General features: G+C 38.9%; 1 protein-coding gene across 1 annotated transcript; it reads left to right on the top strand.

Annotated features, from left to right (window-relative positions):
- The first annotated feature begins 585 nt into the window (after window positions 1-585).
- On the top strand, window positions 586-17,164 carry pgap1 (post-GPI attachment to proteins inositol deacylase 1). The gene is made up of 26 exons (XM_084724484.1): window positions 586-753; window positions 2,426-2,579; window positions 5,363-5,538; window positions 7,016-7,187; window positions 7,277-7,437; window positions 7,714-7,766; window positions 7,856-7,922; window positions 8,136-8,241; window positions 8,992-9,050; window positions 9,173-9,256; window positions 9,514-9,563; window positions 9,725-9,776; window positions 9,863-9,940; window positions 11,117-11,192; window positions 11,280-11,353; window positions 11,444-11,495; window positions 11,573-11,639; window positions 11,721-11,826; window positions 11,950-11,988; window positions 12,878-13,062; window positions 13,283-13,513; window positions 14,978-15,113; window positions 15,209-15,259; window positions 15,418-15,629; window positions 15,910-16,014; window positions 16,111-17,164. Exons 1-26 carry the CDS (start codon window positions 622-624, stop codon window positions 16,247-16,249), a joined length of 2,817 nt encoding a protein of 938 aa, XP_084580610.1. The 5' UTR covers window positions 586-621; the 3' UTR covers window positions 16,250-17,164.
- The last annotated feature ends 9,830 nt before the right edge of the window (window positions 17,165-26,994 follow it).

The raw sequence follows: 26,994 nt of genomic DNA, 5'->3' as shown, positions 1-26,994 counted from the left end.
TTTTTTTCATTTTGAGAATAAAGTCAATTTTATTGTCAAAATACAAAATAAAAGACTTTTTTCTGATTTAATTTTTTTCATATGCCTGGTCCTAAAGTTGAAAGCTCAACTTTATTTTTGACATTCTGACTTCATTCTCAATATGTTTTTTTTTTTTATTCTCTTAGTTTAAAATGAAAATCCTCATTTTTTCCCTTATGTCTGACCCTAATACTCCTTTTTACAGACCATAATGCAGCTGTTTTTTAGCTTCACATGCAGCGTTTTATGCACATTTTAACAGAAACACATACAGATATATGTGCATATGATGAGAAATGAAATGAAAGAAAACACTGAACTGAGCTGAAGCAGCTAAATTTATCTATTCATAATATATTATTGTGTCACTCCTTCCTGCTCTCCTATTGGTCAACATTCTAACGTTCCCCTCCTCTTATTGGCTGATAAACCTGCCAATCACCGCTGTTTGTATAGTATGTGGTTCCTGTTGTGTGAGGCTCAGCCGGTGAGTGTGACAACCTGTGTGGTGTCTGACGCGGCGAGGAGTTCACAGGATGAAAATTCAAACATGGAGGCGAAACACCTGTAATATCTGAGAGCCAGAGACCGAAGTGAACCATGAAACTCTTCACTGTGGCCTTTTACGGGTTAGCTCTGGGGCTTCTGGCGGTTGGCCTGCGAGAGTTGCTGACTGGCTTCGAGGAGAACAGATGCAGTATGACCTATATGTTTGAATACCCGGAGTATCGGGTGAGTAGCCGGGCTAATTATTTCACTTCACACCTCATACAACATCCATAAATTAGCTAGCAGCATGCCGTGTTGGCTGCGTTGTTTTCGGCTAATTATATTGTAGGTTATCTTGCTAAATCATGTCAACGCCGCGAACTAAATGTAGTTTAAACCTGAACAGACAATATAAATCATCACTAACAAACGTGTTTTAAGCTATTTCGTGAAAGCTGCGAGCGTCAGACGCAGGGCAGTGTTGCCTCACGTATTTCCTCCTCAGTGGTTTCCACGAACACACTCACCTGTCTGCTTGGAGGTGTGCCTGTTTTCTTGAGGAAACGGACTAGATAAACCCAAATTAGCCAGGTTATGAAAGCATAAATCAACTGCTGATCCTTGAATCCTCTCAGCAGATCAGCTGTTGTAAGATACGATCAGGGACGTGTGTTGCACAGAGATGGTTGCAAGTCAGGTGAAGGCAGTTAAAACATGTTAGCAATGCAATGTAGGTCGCCTTCTTCTTCTTTATGCTCACTAATGTGTGCATGTGTCCAGAAGTGGAGCACAGCTGGGGGCAATGCACTGTATGGGCATCGACCATACTGCAGGCAGACAGCCTTTTTGTTATGATATATGGGAAGATGAATACAAAGAGCCCCATATATGCTTTGTTTATGTTGTTAATGGACTCATCTCTTGAATCAGGGCTGTAGAGCTAGTGATGAATACAGATGTGAAAGGAAAGAATTATTCAGTTAACATTTTTGTTAAAATTTAAATTTGTAGAACACAGGCTAGTTATTATTACAGTGTGGTAGAGCTCAATTTTCTGGTCTTCAACTGTGATCTACAATGAAAAGTCTGAGCAGAATGAAACAATACTATATTTGATTTGGTCAATAGTGGGATTGCAAATTCTAATCGCTTTCCTTATTCAATCATTCATAAGATTAATGATCAATCAGTCGATTATTTCTAATAAATGTCAAACAATACCAAATGAACCCCCCAATTAAAGCTTTATTTCATCAGCAACATATTGCATATTCACTGACAACATAACACAAAGGTGTAGAAGCCTACATATTCAACACATAAAATTGAATATCAGATAATATACAGAGCATTCTCATAAAAATAAGGTCAGATCTTTGTTTGATAGCAGATTGATTAAATTTTATGTAACATATAAAATTCTTAACAACCAAATAATTGATCTTTGTTTAATTGTTATCATCCATAGCTGCAGTTAATAAATATTTTTCATGTGTTTTTTGATTAGTTATTTGATGTAAAAATAAATAGCCTGAATATAAATATGTCCAGTATAATTTCACATACCCCAAGCTGATGTCTTTAAACAGCTTGTTTTGTTCAACCAACGGTCAAAAAACCCAAAATATTCAGTTTACCACATTTGGGGGAAAATTAGAGACCGTAAATCCATACATTTGAGAGACTAGAAAAAGCAAAGGTTTTGCAAGTTTGCTTGACAGTTGTTTTGTTTGTTTGATTTTAAATGATTGTCAGAATTGTTTCAGATTAATGTTCTCCCAATCAACTAATTGCATTTCCTATAATGCAGGTCTGGAGATACATTTAGGGGTCAAGGTTTATCAACTGTCTGAGATCAAGTGTGACTGCGAGACCTTCTGATCTGTGTTTATGTTGTTGCATGTTGGGCTGACAGCGTGTGGCTCTGCCTCGTCGTGTGGCCAGACTCTACCCAGCATACGGCCTCTACCTTTACGGAGAGGGTCTGTACGCCCAGGAGACCCGAGCCCTCAAACTCACCGGTGCCCCTGTGCTCTTCCTGCCCGGAAACGCAGGCAGTTACAAACAAGGTAAGTGCACGACATTAATGGAAGGTTAAATGAAGGAGTGCTCAAAGACGGCTTTCAGTATTAGCATTTAAATTAGCAAACAACAACAGCACAAAAAAGAAAGGCAAGTGAAAGCAGGATGTTTCAGCTGTGAACAACAAAGGAATTCAGATGTACAAGCAGGAGGAGGTGACCGTTTCAATAAGTGGATATGACGAGGTTGTTTGAGGACAAGAGTATGACTTCATGCTTTTTGGTGATTAGTCTCTGTACCTGACCGTCAAGCAGACTAAATTGTCCTTCACAAAGTTGCACACAAGCATTCAGTATTTGAAGACAGAATATGTTAGAGAAGAAAACAAGTTTCAACATTGTTTTGTGTGGCTGATATTCTATATTTTTCCCATTGTCAAATCCCAGGAAAAGACCAAAACCAACAATGAGTTGATCTTACAACTTTTTGCAATTGTTTGTTGTCTGTGCATTCAAAGCCTAAAGTATCTTGTTGCTCTGTGCCATAGAGCTCCAGCACTGTCTAAAAACACATCTATGATCCACACTGTTGCACTGGGTGACATTTTCTCTCATTGCCATGAATACACACACTGCAGTTTATTTTGACTCACTCCCACATAGGCCTACACCATCCTGCTGCCCCAAATAATCACTGAAGCACCACATTTGTGTTAATCCACAGCTGAAAATAGTCCCCAACCAATCCCAATCAGGTATCAAGGTAATTTATTTATCATTATATAACACAGAGTTGCACAACGAAATGAAAGTTGTTGTCCCTTCATGCTGCACACACGTACAACATATATACAGCTAATTAAATTTCAAAAGGATAAAATATAAAATAAAACTATTCGGGAGTGCATTTTTTTTTTTTTTTGCATATGGCTGAATGTAAACAGCAGCAACATGATGGTGATAATAATACGGTGGACATGTTCACATAAAAAGTTTGACATCTGGGAAACTTTGACTGTGTTTGTGCACAAAGCATGTGCACATGGTGCATCCAGCTGATCTGGCTGCGTGTTGAAAGATGCCATGCATATTGTTGCTCGTCTCTGAGTCCGCGGCTCTTTAATTCAAACCCCACGCTTCCTTTTACAATGTCCATGAGTGTATTTCTGTCTTTAAAAAAAAAAAGTATTTCTGCAATAACGCAGAAAAAATGACAGTAGCAAAGTTTGAGGAGCTTCCGACTGCAGCATCTGCATGCACAGTTGTTGCCATGGAGAAAAATAGATTATTTCTCCCTCTTTAAGTAACATTTTCTTTTAAAAAATGAAACAATATTTTTATGATCAATTTTAAAAGATATATGCCCTTAGCACAAAGAATCTGTGCATTGATCTGAGTGCCACAGGGAATGAAAGTCAGAATGTATTAAAAGATGGACTAATGCCTCGTTGGTTTTGGCCTTTTCATGTTGACAGTAAGAAAATATATATACTACTGCATTATTTTATATCTTATAGGCTATTTTTACTTGCACTGGAGTTTGAAATAATTCTGTCTTGGAGAATCAAACCTGAACCGTCTGGTGACCTGATATGTTCTCTAACAAATAATGCTCTCAATGACACAAATCCTCTCTGAGATGATGCTGGCTGCCTGTTCTTGCTATCAGTTGTGTGTAGGAGGAAAACACCCGCGCTTTTATTCACGTGAATACAAACACGTTTTGCAGTTACACTGGGTGTTGGCAATGATGGTCCATGCTCTCTGTTTCTCAGCATTTCTCTGCCTACATTTAGACTCCTCGAGCTGATGTATTTTTAACACCAGCAGTTGTTTGATAAGCTTCTGAACTTCACAACAGCTTGATGAAGCACTGGTGTCAGAAAAGATCAGGGTGCTGCTGGTATTTTTCAGCGTCTTCCATACAGGAGAATGGTTCAGTCTTTGTAAATTTAATGAGCTTTTTTAGCAGCAAAGTGAGCATTTTTCTTTTTAGGTCACAGAGAGCTGCCCTGAGGATCTGAAGAAGCCCAAGATGTGATGACTCTAATCAATAATTCAAAATATAAAGAAATAATTTGCTGTGCATAAATAATTTTTGCAGCATGAGTAGAATTAAAGGGATAGTTTGGATTATTTGAAGAGGGGTTGTATGTATGACATACTTATCAATAGTCAGTGTATTACTAACAGTAGATGGTGGTCAACACGCCTCAGTTTGGAGAAGCAGAAAGGAGTACCAGCACGGAAGCTAAACAATGAACTGCTGTGGACAGTGTCAGCAACAAAATGTATTTTAACCACCTTAAAAAAAATATGACTTTAACTGTAAGCTATATTTATAATATTCTCTGAAGCCACCAGACTCCATTAGTGAAATCAGTAATTTTACCTCCCAGAACACAGGAGTTGCTGGTCCACTGCTGCATAGATCTATTAGTTTGTTTGTGTTATTGTATGACTTAGGTGAATTTGAACTAATCTTTTAAAACACAGAAGTCACACAATGACACAAAAAAACTAACCGATCAAGGCAGCGGTAGACAGCAACTCCTGTGTTCTGTGAGGTAAAATTACTGATTTTGTCAGTGGAGTCTGGTAGCTTTGGAGACAACAATACTTGGCTTGCATATATAGCATTGCTTAGCTTGGGGACTTGTCGACCAACATGTACTGTAGGTGATACACTGACTATGGATAAGAACCTCATTCAAACTCACTGATGGTGATTAATTTAGGACTAACATTGAGCCCACATCTGTATAATTTGACTCAACTCTTTTGCACTGTCGAAATTTGACACATTCAAATGTCTTGTTCTCTTCGTGAAGCTCGTTCTCTGGGCTCTGTGGCATTGAGGAAGGCTGAAAACATGGAGGGAGGTCTCCACTTCAATGTGTTCACCGTGGACTTCAATGAGGAGCTGGTGGCCCTGTACGGTGGCAGTTTGCTCCGGCAGACACACTTCCTGCATGAGAGCATTAAGGCCATTCTGAGGCTCTACAAGGTCAGGACTCAAATATCATCTACTCTGTCAGATGAGGTTACTTACTCTTGATGAAGGATATTGCTGGTGGAGTACTGTTTCAGTGTGAGGGATACATATCAAACACATGCCATCACCATCTACATTTAATGAATCCAAATTGCTTGTACATCGCACAGTAGTGAAGAAGTTGTCAAGGCAACAGTGGAATAAACTAAAATCCCTAAATGCTAATGTTCAGAAGAGCAAAAGTTAGGAGTAAATATTCCAGTGCCTTTTAAATATTCATACAGCTGTCAACTTGCAGGGGATAATTGTTAATAAATTACTTGGGTTTAACTTGTAATATGAACTTCACAACAAGATTAAACTGTTCTAGAAAGTTGCACCGGTGTGAATTGGCTCATCGTAGTTTGACTTAGGCCAGCTGATTGCATTGCCTACAACTTACCCTGTCAAGTTGCCAGAGGCTGATTTTAGACCGTTTGGCACGTCACCTGTTTTCAACAGCCAGTCGGTTTGTAGCAAAATCAACTGGTCAGGTCAGTTACAGACTGACAGTAACTGCAGAATTTTGAATGGAGGAGAAACCAGGCAATCTGAGATCTCACCACCTACCAATCATCTGGGGATTTTCAAATGTATGATAATTACTTGAACAGCAGCGAGTATAGCTGCTAACAAACCTATGGCCATTACTGGACACACTGTGTTACCACTCCAATATGAAGGGCTCCCCTAAAGACTTTAGATTTGTTTTACAGTGCAGATTTTTTAACTCCCTAATTGTTTTCTTCCATTTTAAGCAATAAAAGTTGGGAGATTGTCCACAGTCTCTTGAGCGAAGTGTTTACCAGCTGACTTGTGAGTCGAATTTGACTCAAGCCATAATGTTTAAATTTACTTTTAAACTGACAACTTCATTGCTTTTGCTCTGCTCTCATTCACTGTCACTCTCCCCTGCTCCTCCTCTCTTACTCCCCTCACCCTCACGTTTAATTTCATGTTTTCAGAAATACAACTTTAGCAAGTCACATCGCTATACTCATTCACATTTTAAGGCACTACAAATTGTATCTACCTACAAAAAAAGTCTGAAAAGCCACCGGTTAGAACAGAAGCACAGAAAGTCATTGCTATGGAGATGATACACTGTCTTGCCTAGTCACATTGGTGTAAATTTGAATATGAGGTTTAAAAGCAACATGAGACAACTAACAACGCTTCAGTGTGGTCATGTAATCTGCGCACAAACTGCAGGTGTATCAGTTACAAAAACCCTGCAAAGTAATTTAATTTAAAATCAAAAGGAGCAGTCCTCAAAAATCATGACATTTCATCCCAAAGTTAAAATTTAAATATAAGATCTTTGTTTTGTTTTTTTTTGGTGGCACTATTATGCAAAAATGACACCTTTCATTTTTCCAACTCAACTTTCTGATAATGCTAAACTCAGCAAGTGAATTGAGTCTGTTTTCTCCTTTTTTCTGCCTGCCAGCACCTGAAGACCCCCCCACAGAGTGTGGTGCTTGTTGGTCACTCCATGGGAGGAGTGGTGGCCCGGGCGCTCTACACCCTGCCACGCTTCAACACTAATCTGGTCAGCCTCATCATTACCCAGGCCTCCCCTCACCTGGCTCCAGTGCTGGCTCTGGACCCATACCTGCTGGGTAAGGAGAGCTGCTGGTCTTGAATGGAGCTTTGATATGGAGTATTCAGATAAGCGGTTAATCTTTGCTTAATCTTTCCCTCTGTGTAGATTTCTACTCTGCAGTGAGACAGAAGTGGGTGAACCAGGCGAACAAGCTCAGGAATGTAACCGTTCTGTCTGTTGGGGGTGGTTACCGTGACTACCAGGTCCGCTCCGGCCTGACATCTCTACCTTGCCCTCCAGGCGACCCAAATAAGTTGTCACTGGTGGTAAGAAATGTTTGTGAATTGGTTAAGTGGCACTTGACCCCTCTTGGGAACTTTGGGGAACTTTTCCAGGAACCCTGGAACATTTTAAAAAACTTAATGTTTCCTCTTATATATTTCCACTGTGTAGTTTAAGTCTCTGCACCAGGGATCATATTTTTACCTTGTTGGAACTTTGGTAGACAGCACTAAAATTTTCTGGAACTATTTTGTGCTACTGCTCCAGGATCAAACTTCAACTTTTCTTTCAATTTTTTTTCTTGTCTTGTTTTTGTCAAGGCTACTGCAGTTCCCAGAACATGGGTGTCCACTGACCATCTGTCCATCGTTTGGTAAAAGCATGACATTATGTTTTTTTTTTTTTCAGAACTATATTTAAATAATAAGCAGATTATTAATAAGGAGCATCTTTGTGTTCCAGGTGCAAAGAGCTTGTTCTTGCTACTGTCAGGGCATTCTTCGACCTCATCAATCCTGAAACCAGACAGGTCAGAACAACAAACATTAATACAAATTTTCTAAAATTAATCTTTCCTGTGAAAAATGTTACAAAAAGAAATAATGAGGATTGTTGTCATACTAGAGAGATGTTATCACACTAGAGACTGATGTGACAAGCTCGTAAAATATTATGTCTCTGATAAAGCTTCATTGCAATCACCTGTCATCTGTGTCTAAGCTAACCAACGTGTTGTTATTAGTTCACAGAAAACCCAGAGAAGAAAATGTCTGTACTAAACCATCACTTCATCAGACACCCTGTCAGGATGTTGGGAGAAACTCAAGACACCTCCATCTCCATCTCAGGTAAGAGGAAACACGTCAGCATGGAGAGGCTGAAATGAACAGAGAAACAGACTTCATTAAGGCCGAGACATACTTTTCGTGTCTGTGGATGGCTCACAGTTCCAGTCATACTACAACTGTGGGTTCACGGCGGCCTTGCGTACCACACATGCACATTCCCTGATTCCCACTACACTCCATGTGCCATAATTTGTTTGCCAACCTCCATAAAAATCAAAAAGAAGAAGAAGCATGGATATTAAATGGCAACAGCAAGAAGAGCTCCTGTGTTTCTTGTTTTTGGCTCAACAACAAGAAAAAGGCAAAAAGAGAAAATGTAATGTGAAACCACTTGACAAGAATAGGGCCGTGGTCCTACTCTTCTTCTTTCTGGCAGACTCAACATAGTTCACTGCATGGCTGCCTTCCACTGGTGTAGTAACAAGCATGCGCAGTGGGAACACTTGCTAAATGTGAAGTCTGCGTGGTCACAAATTTTTGGCTTCGTTCGGACGACTGCATAGGGGTTTATTAATAGTATTAGTTTATTTTAATAGTCTCCTATTTAGAGCACCATCCTGTCCCTGTACTTTTAGTCATCATGTCATATCTTGACAAGTGTTTCATATTTGTTTTGTTTCTTTGAAAATATTTTGAGTTTTTATTAACTGTATAAATCAAAGTGAGTGACTGAGGTTTTGATTGAGTGATGCTATTTAAAATTCACTCATCTGTGTCCTGTTTTTTCTCTTTTTCTTTTCCATTTTCCAGATTTTCCTGAGGCATGGAGTGAAGTGAACACACTGCGTCTGGCTTACAGCACACCTAAGGTACCAGACATTGTACCATATAAAATGAATCAACTCCTTACATCCAGCCAATAAATTTGGTCTTGTAAAGACATAGACAGAAAAAATGTACCAGTTGTCTTCAGTGTCCTCTCTGTCTACAGGAAGGACAGGTCAAGTACTTTCTGTTTGCCCTGTCGAGTCGCAGGAAAGCTTACAGCCATTTCTACTGCCGCAGCAACAACCTGGTGAGTTTTCAGCACTGTTGTGTCAATGTTGTCATCCCTCTAGGTCTCAGCTACAACCTGTGTAATGCTTCATTTCACTGGCCACCGCCACCCGCATCTTTCATTTGTCCAGTGATTTATAAGGATATATGAATGAACGAAGCTGAAAAGGCAGCCCAGTTTTTCAGATTTAAGTGTAAAGGGCACATATTTAGTGAAGCAGACACCAGAATAAGTGAAGAAAAACTTGAAAAAGGTGATTTCCTGTTGTCCAACAGGAGATGACCAGCTGGGTGTATGGCTGCACGCACAAGAACGGTTCTTCATGGTAAGTAGATGATTATATGTCTGTCCCCACCACCTGTATCCTCAATGAAAGTCCCCTTTTTTCACTGTCCTGATTTTTTTTGCACTCTGTCACAGAGAAAATGTAATGTCATGTCGTATGCGTTTCTGTTACTCTTCATTTGCGCTCTTTGAATTTCCCAGTGTGCATGCAGTGGATCTGTCCATGGGAACTGAGCTTCTGCCACCATACAAGGTAACTATCCTCTAAAGAGTCACTGTTCAGTTCAGTGTGAGCTGCTGCTGGCTGCTCATACAGTGACTGTCTGTTATGTCCCTCAGGTCCTGATTCTGAGTCTCAGCGACTTGTCTTCAGTCACTCATCTGGTTGTTTCGGCCTCCAACCTCAACGGCAAACAGGTACTTGAAACAAAATGAGAACTCACTCCTCTCTGATGAAGAGACGCTTCTCTCTACCTCTTTGTTTCTCTCTGTTGTGTCTGTGTTTCTTGCTGGGCTAACCTCAACCCAGGCATGTTTTGAACTAAATACTCACAATGACGGTGCTAATATGATGATTTTTAGCAAGTAATGTCTACATTTATCTTACTTCACAGTCTTACTTATCATACCAGTTGTAGATATAAACAACTGCTCTTTGACTAGTTAGAATTCCAACCCAAAACAGCCATAATGCAATTTCTTTCTCATCAAAATGTTCATCAAATTAATTACTTAATCGTGGAAATTGGTAATTGTACATTGTAGTGTAACTTTATTACTACCAGTTAGTTTTACCATTGACTTCTCTTTTAAATTTCTAATTAATTATAAGTTGTGTCATAATTAATTTTGATGTGTTATAGTTCCATGTTGGCATATCGTTATTACATATAATGTAATTTTGACTATTTGCATTTCTGAAATTGATATCAATATAATGATTAGATTCTTATTAGTGGCAGTGCTCATTGTAGATATCTACAGTTGCTCTATTACAGATATCATGAATAAGATTCAATTATTGACATGTTGGCTTGAAACTGTAACTAGTAATGATTCATTTCAGATATCGATACTTTCATGTCAGATCTGAAATACAATTGTAACCAGTGAAAATATGTTCATACTAGTAACAATTATATTTGAGATTATTTAAATTTCCTTTTATAACTCATCAGAATTTAATTTTAGATACAAAAAATAAATTTCCACTAGTCAAACTGTCATTGTAGATATCTTCAATGTGCATATCCAAAATGAATATGCTAATTAGGACAGAATACCCAAAATGGCTTTTTGATATTTTTTAATGGTTTGTCTGACATTTTGAAAATGCCATTGTTGATATCTCCCAAAACATTTTGACATGTGAAAATAACATGAAATATCATCTGGAAACCATGAATTCTTGTACACAATTTTATGATCAGTCACAGTTACTGGAGGAATCAGGATTCAGCCATGTTTGTAGAATATAAAATTCTGCGTTAATCCAGCAAAATGGTCAGAAGAACAGATGGACTAAGAAGCACATGGAAAGGTTATTTGAATGAATTAACATTGGTGATAAATCCGAGTTTGTCTGGTCCACAGTTCACGGTGGAGTGCGAGTGGCAGAGACAAGAATCTCAGACTCTGTCCGTCGCCGTACCACATGTCCTGTCCTTCGGTGAGTTGTCTTACTGTAGATGCTGCTAATTATGTAAAACCAAGTAAAAGAAAAGACAATCCTTTTCAGTAACGGCTGCTTTTCCAGGTTTGACTGTCAGCGATGTTACAGTCAACTCCTCTGGCCTTCTTCACACCATCCAGCTGCAACACTTTCACCAGGTAGCTTTCATGACTTCATCAGGAGCTTTCTAAACTCAGAATCTCTGTTTCTACTGTGTCACTAACTGTTGAACACCTCTGTGTCTTCAGGTCTATCAGGCTTTTAGAATTAATGTCGCAAGCCAGTGTAAAGTACATAAAGGTAAGTTTGTCTTGTGATACATAGGCAGGCACATGTACACATGATAAAATGTATTAATGATCATTGTCTGTCTGCAGATAGACTTCCCAGTGTGTACAGAATAAAGGTGCCATGGTTTCGAGAGGACTCTTTAATCACAGTCAGGTCAGTTCTGTCACTGTTTGTCATTTCTTTGTCTGGAACATTTACATGTCTCATTCACTGTCTCTGTCATCTGTCTTCCAGTGTGCCGTCAGCGACGGAGATCTCAGGGATGCTACACACAAGTCGCCCAGACAACACCTCAGGTGTCCTCCTCCAGCTCCACACTGCCCCCAACTGCCAATATAAGGTACTACTCCTCAGCTGCTGCTCATCCTGGAGATAATTCATCATGACAAAAGTGGTTTTAAATCACCATTAAGAAAGTTAAAATGTGATGAGAAATAACTGCTATCTTCTGACTTAACTTCAGGTGTCAATAAGGACTTCATTACCCAGGGTGCTGGGACAGGTATGTTTTGTTTTTTCGCCTTTTAAAATTTGTAATGACAGCACAAAAAATATTACGATTATTGTACAGATTTTTTTTCATTGTTTGTTTAAATTAAAACCATCCTGAACATCTTGGTTCTTTCATTGTTCTCCCAGAATAAATAGTGATTAAAACGGGGGAAAGCTCCCAGGTGTGAGGGCTGTACTACAAAATAAGTTTGACCTAGCCAGGCTTTCTTCTCACTTAGCTGGCTTCATAAAACCTAAAACCCCTTGCAGAGGTGGTTATCAGTCTTCTTTCTTTGTTTGTTTCTTTGTTTTCTTCATTGGGCTCTCATGAAAAGGAGGTGTTCGATGCATCATTTGACTCTTCACCCTCACAAAAAATACTACAGCATAGCACTCTGCAACTTCTCCTCAGGACTGAACTGTTGGGGTCTCTGAGGGGTGTACGACAGATGACTTGAATCTTTGATTTTTCAGGGGGCTGCCCTCTCTGACAGTGTCCCATAATGGTGGAAATTTGGAATCAATTTTCTAATCAGTGTTCTATTTGCTGAAATACCAGCAGCGTAAAAGGACTTGGCGGTAAATCAGGACCAAACATAAATGTTCATTTTCTGCACCACTAACTGAATGCATGTGGGTTCCCGTGACAACACAACATATACAGTTTGTGCTGCTGTATTTACCCGTAATCACTGGGTGACAATGACTGAGAATCTGCATCTCTTATAGAGAATATCAACAGGAAATCAGTCAAAGCCCAACACTTTTTGTCATGCTGATCAAGCCAGGCTAAAGAGGAGCCACCTTTGACTTTATATTGGCGTCATGTTCAACATGCCTCATTAACCCATTAATCTTGCTATGTACAGCTGTGTGACCTGCTGTCTCTTATCTGACAGATCCTGAGGTTCTGTGGTCCCATGGTGCCAGTGTACACAGCTGTAACCCTTCTCCTGGCCTGTGGGGGGCAGCTGTCTTCCATCTGTAAGACGAGGCGAGCTGCAGACATGAGCCAGGTGGTGGGCAAAGGCCTGCAGCCTCATAAAGTCAATCTGCCCGTTTGTGTTCTGCACATCTTGCTGAGGTAGGCTTTGGAATTGTGGAATTTGGGGGTTTAAATACATTCTTGACCTTGGAGACAATAACATAATCTGAACTGGAGGCCCACTCATTAGACTTTTTGCAGCTTTTAATTGCATCTCATAGCCTTTTGACATTAATATGAACGCTGCTTCAATGAAATATTCTCAAACCACATGTGATTTCTTTAACTTGCCAATCTCTCCCTTTCTTGCCTCCCACAGTTGTAGCTGGTTTCAGGAGGTCTGGTCAGTTCTTTGCTTCCCCCTTATGGACACCCTTCCCTCAACCACTCCTGATATGACCTTTCATGAGGGTGTGGCACCGGCTGAAGAATGGCCCCACCTTCTTTCACCTCTGCTTTACATCTTTGGGGCAGCTGTTGCATACTGGGGCAGCACACTGCTCCGTCTCATCATGCGACTGGTCTCACTAATATTAGCTCCACTACACAGGTATGATTGGACATTTAAATGCCAAGGTATGTCATTTGAATCTGTGACGGGATGGTCTATAGGCACGCTGTATACATATATTGACTGAGACATTTATATATTTATATATTATTCAAGTGTAAAGGTTATAGAGGAGTAGTTTAGTTGTTTTGAAGTACGGTTGTATCAGGTACTTGTCCATAGTCAGTGTATTTTAGCAATAAGAAAGTAGTGTAACGTTATGAAATGGATTTTGGTAATATTATTACATCTGCTATGTCATTTAACGCATTACCACACACTGTATTAGAAGAGTGAGGCACATAAAGTGCATGACCAGATACAATACAAACAAAATGTAAGATTTTATTTTGGAATATGAAACAGCTACTTAGTCCAGACCAGGCCTGATGGGAACTGTGGGCCATACACAGTGTTTTAAACTACATTTCAAACTGCAGAGAGCAGCATGCTCTGCTCCAACTAAGTTGCAATACGTGAATAAATATAATCCTCAACATAAACCACCACACACTGAGCTCAGCAGACTCCTGAGAGAACCTGTTGTGGTTTATTTTGATGATTTTATCTGAGATGTTCCTGCGGTCGACCAGCATCTGATCCTTGAGACTGGCTGTGCAGAGAGAGTTCTGTTCACTTATGTAGATAGATATATTTACCTTTTTATTGGACATCAACCTTGCATTTACGCAAGTATTGTTGAAAACATAGACTTGAAGTATAAATAAACGCTTCAGAGCTGTGAGACACAGTGAGAATCAGCTGAGAAGTGAGCATGCACACATGATGTGGAGGGGAATCGTAATTGTTGCAATTTAGGGACATTTGTGGGGAAACCGCTATGACACAACACTACCCTCTGCCATTGTAATGTGTAGTCGCACTTCTGTGGTTATTTTGGTGGAGTAAGGCATTGCCCAATGCTCCTACCTACATTAGATGGCGGATGGCAGTTCCCAGTTTGGAGAAGCAGTTGAAGTACCAGTTTAGTTAGCTAAGCAATGCACTGCTGTAGACAGGGTCAGCAGCAAAATGTATTTTTAGACACCTAAAAAAAACAAAAAAAATAAACCTCAATCACTTAAGGTGTGCACTATGTTTAGAATATTTTCACCACTTAATCTTGCTGTCGGACACTCTTTTCTGGCAAAAAATTTCCATTCTATAAGGAATAACATAAAAATACATTAATTTACCTTGCAGTAGCTGCAGGAGTTGCTGGTCTACCACCAAGTAAAATTACTGTTTTTCCCAAAGGAGCCTGGTGGTTGAAATATGTTTTGTTGCATCAGTACATTTCTTAGCTTCCTGCATTGGTACTCCTGCTGCTTCTCCAAACTGGGGGTGTGCCGACTGCTTCTACTTTAAGTAATTATACGCTCCCACTTAACAAGAATAAATTAAAAAATCTAACTTCCCTTTTAAATTACATTTTCTGATTTTTATTTTCTGTTTTCTGTGCAGACCATCTGTCTCTAGAGACTGTGGCACCTTGCGGCCACGGACGCAGCTCCTCATCACTCTGTGTCTGACTGTTCTGGGAGGGACGTCCTGTGGGGCGCTGTCAATCTTTGTTGCCTTCCTGCTCCACCTTTACAGAGTGAGTTTTGAGATGTGCCAATAGAATTGAAGCTTTCCCAGTCATTTTACTGAGTAGCATGAATTGTACACATCTGTTTGTCATCACATGTTCAGGTTCTGAGGCTGCAGATGACAGAAAGATCTTTGAGTCACATGTTGAATCTGGTAAGATTTTCATGTTGAATGGTATTCTGCTCCGACCACCCCACCAGCATCAGATGGTCTGTGTGATGGTATTGTGGTTGCAGAATCCTTTAAAATATTACACTGATTCTTGTGAAATCACCTTCGGAAGTAACTTAAGTTTTCTGCCATCTTTCCAGGCACCCCGGAAGCATAAGGAGGCTGAGAACGGCACAGTGAACGCTGAATCCTTCAGCAGATCTAAAGAATGTAATGGCACCGCCCTCCTGTCTGAATGTGCTCTGCAGGAGGTGAGGGATGACTTACAGCTCCACCTCTGCCTGTCAGCGCTCTTCACACTACCGCTCATGCTCATTGCACCCTCACTCATCCACTGGAGCCGCAACCTGAGGTACACTGTTTAAATGGGAGCATGAGAGAATAACAACAGAATTTGGATAATTTTAATTAAAAAAATATTTTAAATGATAAATTGATTATCAAAATAGTTGATGATTAATTTAGTAGTTTATTAATAATCAGTTTATCATTGTAGTTCTACAGTTGCTGTGTGTGTGTGTGTGTGTGTGTGTGTGTGTGTGTGTGTGTGTGTGTGTGTGTGTGTGTGTGTGTGTGTGTGTGTGTGTGTGTGAAACAGGCGTTTGTTTTATCTATGTTGTGATTCTCTGCAGGTATTCCACCCAGTTGGATCCTGACCCTTGTTGGCCACACATTGTGCCTGTAATTATTGTGTACATGCTGCTTATTAACTGCAACACTTTAAAACTCAGCAACAGGTAACAGCACATCATTACTAACACTCAGATTCCCCCATCAGATGTGTTATCCTGCCACAGCTGAGCCCAGTTCTGCGTCATCTTCATCTCTTTCAGCAAACTCCTGCCTCTGACATCCTGCCTCCCTCTCCCCTTGGCCATCGCCATGGTGACCTTCTCTCCGCTCCACCTCTACAGAGTCACCTACTTCCTGTTGGCAGCGCTCGCCCCCCTGGCCTTGTGTTGTCTGCTCTGACGGTACCTGGCTGCTTTCAGTCCACATCTCTACCATAACAAGCCTTTCTCTAAATTACAGCTTTACTCACTGAAGCTGGTCGAGGCTGATTTGTCCTGCAAAGACTCACTCTGTCCAGCTGCCGTGGAGCAGAGCCATAGACATACATAGCTTGGGGAACTGTCTGCCCAATGTTAGCACGAAAAGCTCCATGGTAATTACACGGTTTTAAAATGAGAGGATGTAACGGCCGTGGAACATTTGGTGCGAATATGGCTCTGAAGGACTGACCCGAAAACCAAGTTTGCCTTACTCTGTATATCTATAGCTCTGCCTTCAAGGAGCAACAACTCCACAACCAGTGAAGCTACTGATACTAGAGATTCACGACAGGGTGTTACTGTTTAAATGTGTTAGTTTTGTTCTCTCTAGTGTCTACAGTGGCATTGTTCACCGTGGTCACTACGCTCTACACTGCCTACTGCTTAGCGATGATTTATAGTTGTGTCTTGTCTTTACCTGTTGACCGTTGTAGCACTGCCACTAAACCAGTGAAAGTGTTATTCATTCATTCCATAAGGAAAATCCAAAGTAATCATGTTTACATTCTCCCTTATTCACTCTTGATACAAAACATTGGGCCTCATGCAAGAACATTTTTACGAACGGAGTGTAGCGAAACATCAGTCTGGATCGATAGATCAATATGTTCAATGATCCAGTATAATCAATGGCAAGTGACAATATCAATCATTATTGGCATCTTTATGATAGGCCTTTATTTTGAAATTCCAATGTCATGTCTGTGTCACAAATGTCTGATGAAGAGTTCAATCATAAAATTACTGAATCATAATTTAGTTGCTTTTTTGAGTTGTAACTGAAAGTGTTAAATAGACACACATCATATTGTCCATATCGACCACAAATCACTTTGTGATATCAGCAAATATTGTATTGTTGTCCAGAGAATCAATATAATATTGTATTGTGGTGAAACTTGCCACATCAGAGTCAGCAAATGCTCATAACTTCAGATAACAGGCAAAGGATCCACCTGCATGTGTTTGCTTGCATGTGCATGAGACTTGTAAATTAGCATAATTAACACCCCAATAATACCAGATAAGGCAGCACTTCCTGCCCCATTTGTCAAGAAACGTTCACTCATGAAAATGGCATCAAAGAGTAAAAAGAAGAGCTTTATGAGTTTGGAGATTGAATCCGGCTTTCAGGGATCTTTAAAGGAAAGTCTGATATTTTAACAATATCAGCATTGGAATTAAGAGACCTGCTAAAGCCAAAAAACGTAGTAAATGAGTGATGTAATGCTGTGTAAGCCAAAGCTCATACTGTCACTGAACTAAATAAGAAACTGCTCAATATGAAAATGGCTTGAAATAAAAATGTCAGAGCAACTTTCATAAACCTGCATGTGAGGATATGACCACCAGGCCCAAAAGTAGGTAACAGATAATTTAGATAATTTTGTTAAACATCATGTGTAAATTTAGAATTATATTCTAATTTGAAATGCAGTCAAGTGTTTTTGTTTTGTTTTTTTCAAGCTCAAAATGTCTTGGAACTGAAACTATGGAAATGTAGTTGTCTAATCATATATATGTCTGCTGTGATAACGGTCAACTGACTGTACAACTGGTAATACTATAAAAAGTCTGGACCGTTTGGAAAATTGTGACCGTATTTTAAAGAAAATACAAAATAATTGGTTGATGGAGGCAAGTTCTAAATCACTTGTACAAACCACATAAGAACAAATCTGTTTGTGTGAGTTGATCTTGCATGAGGCCCATTGAAAAAAGCAGCAAAATGAAGGTTTGCACTGGATGTGCATGTGTAGGTTCTAATCTGTCTCACATTATTCAGAAGAAAACGATCTAGTCTATTTTGTGATGTAGCCAAACAGTTTTTATAGGTGCACATTGATCTGTGTCTTGTTTAGTCCTTTTTCCTGTGTCACTGTGTGACAAATTTTCACTCCTTCATTCACTCACAAAGGCATCAGTGACTGTTAAATGAGCAGCAGGCCAGGGGCTTATATAAAATAAGCATCTAATAGTTGTGTGGCCAGAAACAATAGTTAAAATATTTTCCTACTTGAACTAAATGAGCCAAGAACTCAAAGAGAATAGCAACGAGCAATGTCAGAATCATTTAAAATGCATATATCATATATGTCATCTCCACTTACCTAAACCAGTACCACTCAACACTCCACCTTTATCTGGGGGATATTTCAGAAAGGTGGTTGAGCAAAGCCGGTTACAGGACAGCTGATGAGATTTAGTTCGATCAACTCTGAGTAGGTTGAACCTGACAGAAGCACGTTTGTAGTGAACATGAAGAACCATCATTAAAGGAGCTCTGATACTTAAAGTCACCATGCCAACAAGTAAATTAAAAAGCAGAGCCTCCTGTGAATACGTACCAATGTGGACCATAATATTTATGTTAAAAAAAAAACTGTAGTGGAGAAAGAATATTCTCCTTTTCTATTCCTATTAATCAGCTGTACCTTGACGGGAACAAAATTCAGGTGGCAACAACTGAATGAATATATGGATCAAACAGATCAGACATGGGATACTTATGGACCACTGATTAAGTCAAAGTCAGATTTTGGTGATTTGCAGTTGAGAAGGGGTTTAGTTTCAAACTGGAAATTTTTAGAAGTCTGTTTTACATTTAAAAATTCTTGATGCACAGCATTTAATGACTATTTAAACGTGTAAATATTTCAGCATGAAATGCTGTCAAACCAAATTAAGACCATGTGCAGCTAATATTTAAAAACTCACTTTAAACTACATTTAATCCTGTTTTAGAATCTTAAAGTTGTTTGAGCTGCACCACAATCCTCCTCACTCACAAATATACACAGAAAAATTATATATATATACCAACTACAGCTTTCCATCAGATGTTCATTGATTAGTGTCTTGTACAGATTCATTTGATTTAAACAATGATTGCTAACATAATGTACTTTGGTAAACATTTAAGTGCAGGGGAAGTGGTTGAAAACCTGACAGCTGCCTTTATGTCCACACTGTCAGTGTTACAAAGAAGGACAACATGTAGATTTTATTCAGAGTTGAGGATGAATTCAATATTTAGTAGAGGATCAGTGGCAGCAGTTACAGTATAACTGTGATATTCCCAAAACCTGTAACATGCATGAAAATAGTACATACACAACAGGACACTGGTGTGTGTGTGTAAACAAACTGCTTTTGCTCATGGAGACATCATGTCCAGGTTTACAAAATCTGAATAAACACAGTATATTTTTTTTCTGTTGATCAGTATAAAAAAAATCCTTTCCACTGTGAAATAGTGACACATGAAAAAGTTCAGAGGCACAGCTGTAGTTTTTGATCCAGTCACCTTCATGTCAAAAGCTTGCTCTAGTTTGTCTTAATGTGCCAGTGTTTACTGGTTAAATGCGATTACCACAGTAGTTAATGAGGTGATTGTGAGATGAGATAAATTAGCATGTGGAGATGGGACGAATCATAAATATTCATGAAGTCTTCATGTTATGGACATGACAGCGAGTCCCTTAGGTTCATGATCACTAGAATCACTTGTGGTTGCTGGTATTCTTGATGCAGAAGCTGCACAATGTTCCTGGACTAGCAAAGTTCAGAAAGTAGATTATTTACTTTCTCTGAGCCTTGGATTTATGTTCACTGGAGGATTATGGGACATCTGTTCAGTATTCCAGTTGATATACATGCTGTATACAGTATGACGAGAGAACTTTCTTTGCGCTGCGGAAATATTGGGGTTAATAAGAGATTGTCTTGTATTTCTTAAATACATATATATATACTATATGTTTACTACCATCTTTATCCTACTTTGTTTTTGTTTGTTTCAAAGGGACAGTTCATCCTAAAATTAAAAATGTTTTTTCTTCTTACCTGTGGTGCTGTTTATCCATCTAGATTCTTTTGGCGAGTTTCATGTAGGAACTAATTTCTTTCTAGCAGAAAGAAATTGGTTCCAATAGATTTTACTGCAGAATAAAAGTAGTTCTGGTTATAGATTATAACCTGGTCTGGAAAGAGATCATTAAACACCACTCTAAGAGGGAAAATATGTATTTTTAATTTTTGGGTGAACTGCCCTTTTAAATACCTTTCTAATCTAAGACTCATCACACACATATTAGGGCTGTACCGAATGTCGTTTCTTAACATTCGAAATTTCTTTTGAGTTTTTGATATCATGAAGCTGTTGGAGTTAAATGGAAGGAACCACATGGGAACTCGTGTTGCCACAACTCTGATTGTAGTGATGGAAACTGTGTGTGTGTGTGTGTGTGTGTGTGTGTGTGTGTGTGTGTGTGTGTGTGTGTGTACGTTTGAGTGTGGTGTGATACTTCTATGGGCCTAACATTTTGTTGCTTTTTGACCTCAGTTTCTGTTGCCAATTAATGTCTTTAAGCTGGTAAACATTTGTACTCACAATGACACCCTTTAGCTGTTAGAGTCTCACAACTAAGTTTTGTGAATCAATGTAATGGAGAAAAGACAAGACAAGACAAGGGATTTACAGTACTTTGTGTAACATGACAGCTCTACCAGTTTGATTTGAAATTTGTTTTGTATACCATGCCTCTTTGTTGCAAACAGTGTCTTATCGTTTGTCTTACATCCTCCTGCCGTTGCTCACACCCCCTCATGTCAGTGAAGCAGCTGCTGTGCCTTTCTGCTTTCTCGTGTATGTAGCAGTTCATCTGTTTCATACCTGCCTGTCAGTTTCAGACCATTCAGTCCTCAGCAGCAATGTCTTGGCTCAGTGATCGAGGCCTACAGTGAATGTAAGTGTACTTCACTGCTTCTGTGTGAATGCGTTTACTCACAAACACGGTAGTTTGACTGTAGATTCGTGTGACTTTATAATATCTAGATACTAAAGATGAGTTCATTAGGGACCAACTCAAGCAAGCATACAATCATACATGAACATACTCTGCAAAGACACCGCTGTTGTTCCCTATGTGAATGTACCTGCACTGAATGTCTCTACAGTACGTGTATTTGAGTTACTAGTGGTGTAAGTGATGAGCTTTTCTGTGCACTTGTCTGTTTGGTGCAGTTTTAGCGCTTTGAGATGCACATCGTCTGCCTCGTTGTGAATTGGTGGCATTCACTACTTTGTAGGAGAAACTAGAAGAGATGGAGTTATGTTTTATATAAATATAAATGTGATTTATATCGGTGTTCACTGTGATTATGTGGTAGTTCCAGATTTACACATGAAGGTTTTCTTTCCAGAGTTTTGGGGGGGGGGGTGATGTTTTCTTTGACAAAATAATGTTTTGGAACATTTAAAATGAGGTAATGTTTTGTGTGTTTTGTTAAAATGGAATATCTCGCATTTTACACCAAGTCATAAAATCACATAAAACAAATTTCTTTGTCGTAAAAGTTCTTTTAATATGTCCAGAAGTAAATTAAAGGTTGAACTAAAATCACGCAGGGAGTCAAATTCTACATTTTAACACTGCCATCTTTTAAACCGGTACAACAGACTGTGGTCCTGTTGCTCTACTGTTGTGCAGCAGTGAAAAATGTCTCCATCTCTCATCTGCTACAGTGTTCATTTATGTTATATTTGGAAACATAGTATAAATTGTATGACAGTTTATTAGGCCAATGTAGGTTTAAAAATAAACTGAGCAAGAGGAGGGTGGTGATATTATGAGGTCAAAGTGGTAAATTTACAGGAAATAAATTTGGATGTTCTCTGAAAGTTATACATTTGCACAAAAAAAAATCAAAAAACAAAACTTTGCACAATCTGAATCACCTCATTTAAATCAGGTATGTTCCATGCAAAACAACATTGCTGACTTGGATAAGGTGATAGCTGTTGTGCATCAGGAGCTACATCATTTTGTGAATTTTGTCTCGTAAATGTAGCAGTTTAATCTTGGAAGCTCTGAGTCTTTCCCATACTATTACCTCTCTCCCCCAGCTCCATTTTTTTCTAATACACCTTTGTAGAATTCAGTCAAAGGGATATTTAGAAGTAAATCCATTATTTCTCCACTTAAATTTTGTCATCAGTTATTCTCTATTAAATGCTTCTGATGGTGTGAAAAGTTAATGTTGAACAAACCTGAATAATTTGTAGAGGAGTAAAGTGGCACCAGTAATTTTAATTTTAATTTTAACTAAATTAATTTAGTTGTCAGCTAACGTTGTATTTAATTTATATATATTTCAACACTTCAGAATCAATGCTCCTTATTTAATTATCTTTTCAAATTTACATTCCCTTATTCAAGGTAGAGGTTGAAATAAACCCTCAAATGTCCGACCAACAGATGGCAGCATAAATCCACAATCTATCACAAGACATTTCTCCCCTCTTTTTATGAGCTTACTTGTTTTCCAAGCTTTTTAACACTCAAATCAATGCACACTAAGAAAAATCATCTGCTCACACAGACTGGTCGCTGTAAATGTGGTAAATGGTGTGCAGATGCAAAAAATGTCGCCTGTTCTGTTTCAGTGGTTGGTTATTTTAAAAAAAAGCAGCTTAAGAGTTGCCCTGTCAAGCCAAATTGCTTTTTAGAATCAAGAGTTTTGTGTAGTTTTGTGCGTCTGCTCCAAACCTGGATGATGAACATTTCCAACCCCCCTTTTTTTGACATTTTGTAGACTGAACGATGAATCGATTAAATGCTCCAAGCACATAGATCTTGAATTAAGATAAACTGCACTACTGTAGCACAGTATGACCATAGACGATAAGAGAAGTGGATGTAGACACCGTGATGTCACCCATCGGTTTGTGGACTACAGTTTTTAATCCCCGAGTTCAACATTGTTGCCATCGCCATCTTGTTTTTTTGATTTGGACAAAAGAGTGGAGCTGGGGAGGTCGTCATAGTAGCAACTTGACAGCTCACTCTTATAGTGACTTGTCAGTCACGTGCTAAAGCATACCATCATCTATTTTACTCTAAACTGGACCATAATTTGGAAAATGAACATCATGCTGTATTGAAGATGACTTTCAAATGGCGATTGAAACCATAAACTCACGAGGAAACTGTTTACTGACATCATAAATCAAATAAGAAGTTGGCTCATTTTGTCATTAGTTTCGTACAGTCTGACTTCTCTTTGGGACCAGTGGAGTCGCCCCCTGGTGGCCATTAGAAAACTGCATCGGCTTCACACTCAGACTCCGAAGCTCCGTCCACTTCTCTTATTCATGTCTTGGAGTAGTACACTTGCAGCTTTCACAGAAATGACTTGTGATGATAACTAACATTGACCTCCATGAAATTATAACATTAAGTAGAAAAACTCGACCAGCGATCTGAAAAGTTGTGTAACTGGTGTTGCTGATTTTGACTGAGAGACGGCTGTAAAAGTCTTCTCACTTTGGTTTGTTTGTGTCTACTATTATTTTCTTACCAAGTCATGAAGAGGGGTCATCAAATACAACCTTTTCCAAGTGTTAATCTGGTAAAATGGAAGAAAAATCATATTAAATGTTACTACTGTCTATAAGTGCTTTAAAGTCTGGTAATCTTATCAGTTTCCTTTATTCTGCTTCTGCCTAGAGTGACTTTAAAACCTGTAACCTCCTGCTAGCTGGTCCTTGTCGTGCAGAACTAGTTAGTCCTCTGACCTTTTGTTAATATACTGTAACGGCAGTTAGGTGAAAGAACATAATACCGCGTCTGAGGGTACTTTCTTTTTTTATATTTTCTGGCGAGGCTCTAGTGTGGAAGAGTATTTTCTCCTCAGGTTTAAGCATTATTGTGTCAAAATGGATTGCTTTGATGTTTTTATATTTCTCACATTTTTATCTGATGTCATTGTAAATGGGCAAACTGTGCAATTTTTGGCACCATTGTTGTTGCAATAAAACCAAGAAAAATAAATGTACCTGTTGTTTATTATTAGTACTATTATTGTTATTATTATTATTACAGAAGTGGTATGAGCATAAAATTAATGTGCTTTAAAGACCCGGCACACCCACACAGTTGATTTAACTCACTCTGGCTGATTAGACTTTTGTTCAGGTTGAAGGCACACTGGGAACTACATAAGGTTTTGTGGGAGAAATTTGAGAAACCTTGTCAAAATAATCATGTCTTTCCATGCTTTGCCCGTTTCACGTTTTATACCAAATGTTAGCTGAATTAGTAAGTGTCTTATGAGTCATATTAAATTCTTCTTTTGGAAGGAGTAGATTCAGAAAATGTGTGGGATATAAGGCCTTTCAACAAGTTGAAATTTAAAAAAATCCAGGAAGTCTTGCTTGATATAAAGTTATGCAGACAACTTGTTTGCTTGTGCTTGAAGAATACATTCATAGTATTATTTCACCAGAAGCAGAGCGCCTTAGTTTTTTTCCAAGGTTGTTTGCATTAAGTAAGACTTCTTGGATCCTGCTGTGTTTTTGTACTTTTACCTGTCTCACTGAAGAACACCTGTCTGACCAGCCATTTGAGCCATGCAGCACTTTATTCTCCAATTATGAACTCAAGTGGGAATTTAATCACATTTACTCACCAGAAGCATTTTGGTTTGTAAATATGAATAATTTATTAAGTAATTTTTGTTATTGCATCATGGCTCTACAGATGCATTAAGTATTAACACGGTATCAAATGATTTAAAAGGATTGCAACTACTGCTGATATCACTGGAAACAACTGTACACAGCTGCTTCAGGACCAGCTCCAGCTAACTGTACTGACATGTTCCTTTACAGAGCTGACAGGAACTGGTGAGGAGAGTGACTTTTTTTTTTCATACCAAACCAGGCCTTCAGGGAAGAGACAGAAACCTCCAAAGGACCATCATTTCTGTTATCTGGTTCTGCTGCCTCTCTGTCCCCTGTGGTCAGAAAATGCTCCCTGCAGCTTTAAGAGGTCGATAAATGCCAGTTTAGATGAACTGTCGCAGTGGCGGACTCAGGCCGTCTGAGAGGCAGGGGTGAAAAAAGTTAAAAAGGGCACCAGCTGTATACAGCGGGGCACCAGCGCACTGAAAGTTCTGATGCACTTATGACGAAACGGCTCCAATATCTCCTTTAGATTAACATTGTTTTCATTACATGGCTTGGAGTTCAACAACTACTAAAATACACAGGGGACTATTAACTATTTAACCAATTAGAGGCCAACTAATTGGAGGGGGGTATTTTGCCTCCAAAAAGTCCACCAGTGTCTTCTAGTCAGGCTTGGGGAGTAACAGATTACATGTAAAAGGTTTACATGATTAACACACACCAGAAGTAGGTAACTTTACTCAATTACAGTAAAAAGAGGTAATCGGGTAACTGCTACATTTAGTAAAAAATCAGCAGCTCTCAAAACCTCTCAACACAACTCCAGGCAGTTAATTATCATGTCCTCTGGTGAGAACATGTTTCACTGGGTGGACATTTTGCCATTATTTTGTTTTTTAATCAGAAAAGAGGACCAACATCACAGCACAGTCATAGTTCTGCCTTCAACTGTGAAAATACTGTCATCATCCAAGAACTCAACATCAAATTTAAAGAAGCATTTACAGGTAAGACCAACTGCTAATGTTAGCTACACAAAACAACTGCTAACTTTAGCTACACAGACCAACCACTAACATTAGCTACACAGAACAACTGCTAACTTTAGCTACACAGACCAACCGCTGACATTAGCTACACAGAACAACTGCTAACGTTAGCTACACTGACCAGCTGCTAATGTTAACTACACAAAACAACTGCTAACTTTAGCTACACAGACCAACTGCTAACATTAGCTACACAGAACAACTGCTAACGTTAGCTACACAGACCAACCGCTAATGGTAGCGTCACAGAATAACTGCTAACATTAGCTAACGTTACCTTGTTAAAAACACAAGCCCCAGAACTGAATAAGTTTTTAGCAGTTTACTTCAAGTTTGAGTATGAAAAGCTTAACAAAGAACATTTAAATGTTCATTTCAGAATGTTCAGAAGGAATGTCTGGGCAAAAATTGATAAACCAAACAAAAAAAAAAAACATTAAATGTTATTAATTAGCCTAAACAATTCAGTTATAGGGCTAGTAGGCTAGCAGGTTCATTGGCTATTTGGTATTGAGATCATCCAAAAGGAACAAAGTAATCAAGTAATATTACATCAGTTTTGTCATGCTTGGATTAGGTTACTGACAACATGTTTTAATACTTAATTAATAATTAATTAATAATTGTATCAGCAAACATTTAAGTATCCCTTCACCAACCTTCCTTATCATAATACAGGCTATGGAATAGTGTGTTTGTGAGATGGACCTTAGTGAAGGGAAGTAAACAATTATTGCAGTAGTTAGTTATGAAAAGGAAACCACACAGAGTAGTGTTTGTGGTCTGGGAGGCCCACAGTCTCAGACTGAAACATCACTGCACTCGTCTAGTTTCAAGCAGCACTTCACTGTTGTTTATTATCTTCAGTTTCTACTTGATCTCGTTTTGCTGTTTGAATGAATTACAGACCACAGCTGAACCTCTGCAGAGCAGCCACTAGAGGGCATCATTTCCCTGCTGACACCTGACTGTCTGTCTGTACAGTCTGTTACAGTACATAGTGTGAAGTGTCAACACGGCTGAATGAACGTATTTGTACACTCTCCTCATGTTTTACTTTTATGTGTTTATGCAGATGCATCATTTCGCTGTGGTGGAAAGTGCTGAACAGGAATCTCCAGGGTCCTGATCTGATTGGCACAG

The sequence above is a fragment of the Lutjanus erythropterus genome, chromosome 8 (genome assembly GCF_056507025.1).
Source record: "Lutjanus erythropterus isolate fLutEry1 chromosome 8, fLutEry1.hap2, whole genome shotgun sequence".
Lineage (NCBI taxonomy): Eukaryota > Metazoa > Chordata > Actinopteri > Lutjaniformes > Lutjanidae > Lutjanus > Lutjanus erythropterus.
The sequence above is the reverse complement of the archived record's forward strand: the minus strand, read 5'-3'. Positions and strand labels throughout refer to the sequence as shown.

What these genes read in the sequence shown, in the direction of transcription:
- pgap1 (XM_084724484.1), top strand. Translation starts at nt 622, where the DNA reads ATGAAACTCTTCACTGTGGCCTTTTACGGGTTAGCTCTGGGGCTTCTG. An exon ending in TTGAATACCCGGAGTATCGG is followed by an intron (nt 754 to 2,425) that starts GTGAGTAGCCGG and finishes TTGGGCTGACAG; the next exon opens with CGTGTGGCTCTGCCTCGTCG. An exon ending in GTTCTGCACATCTTGCTGAG is followed by an intron (nt 13,063 to 13,282) that starts GTAGGCTTTGGA and finishes TGCCTCCCACAG; the next exon opens with TTGTAGCTGGTTTCAGGAGG.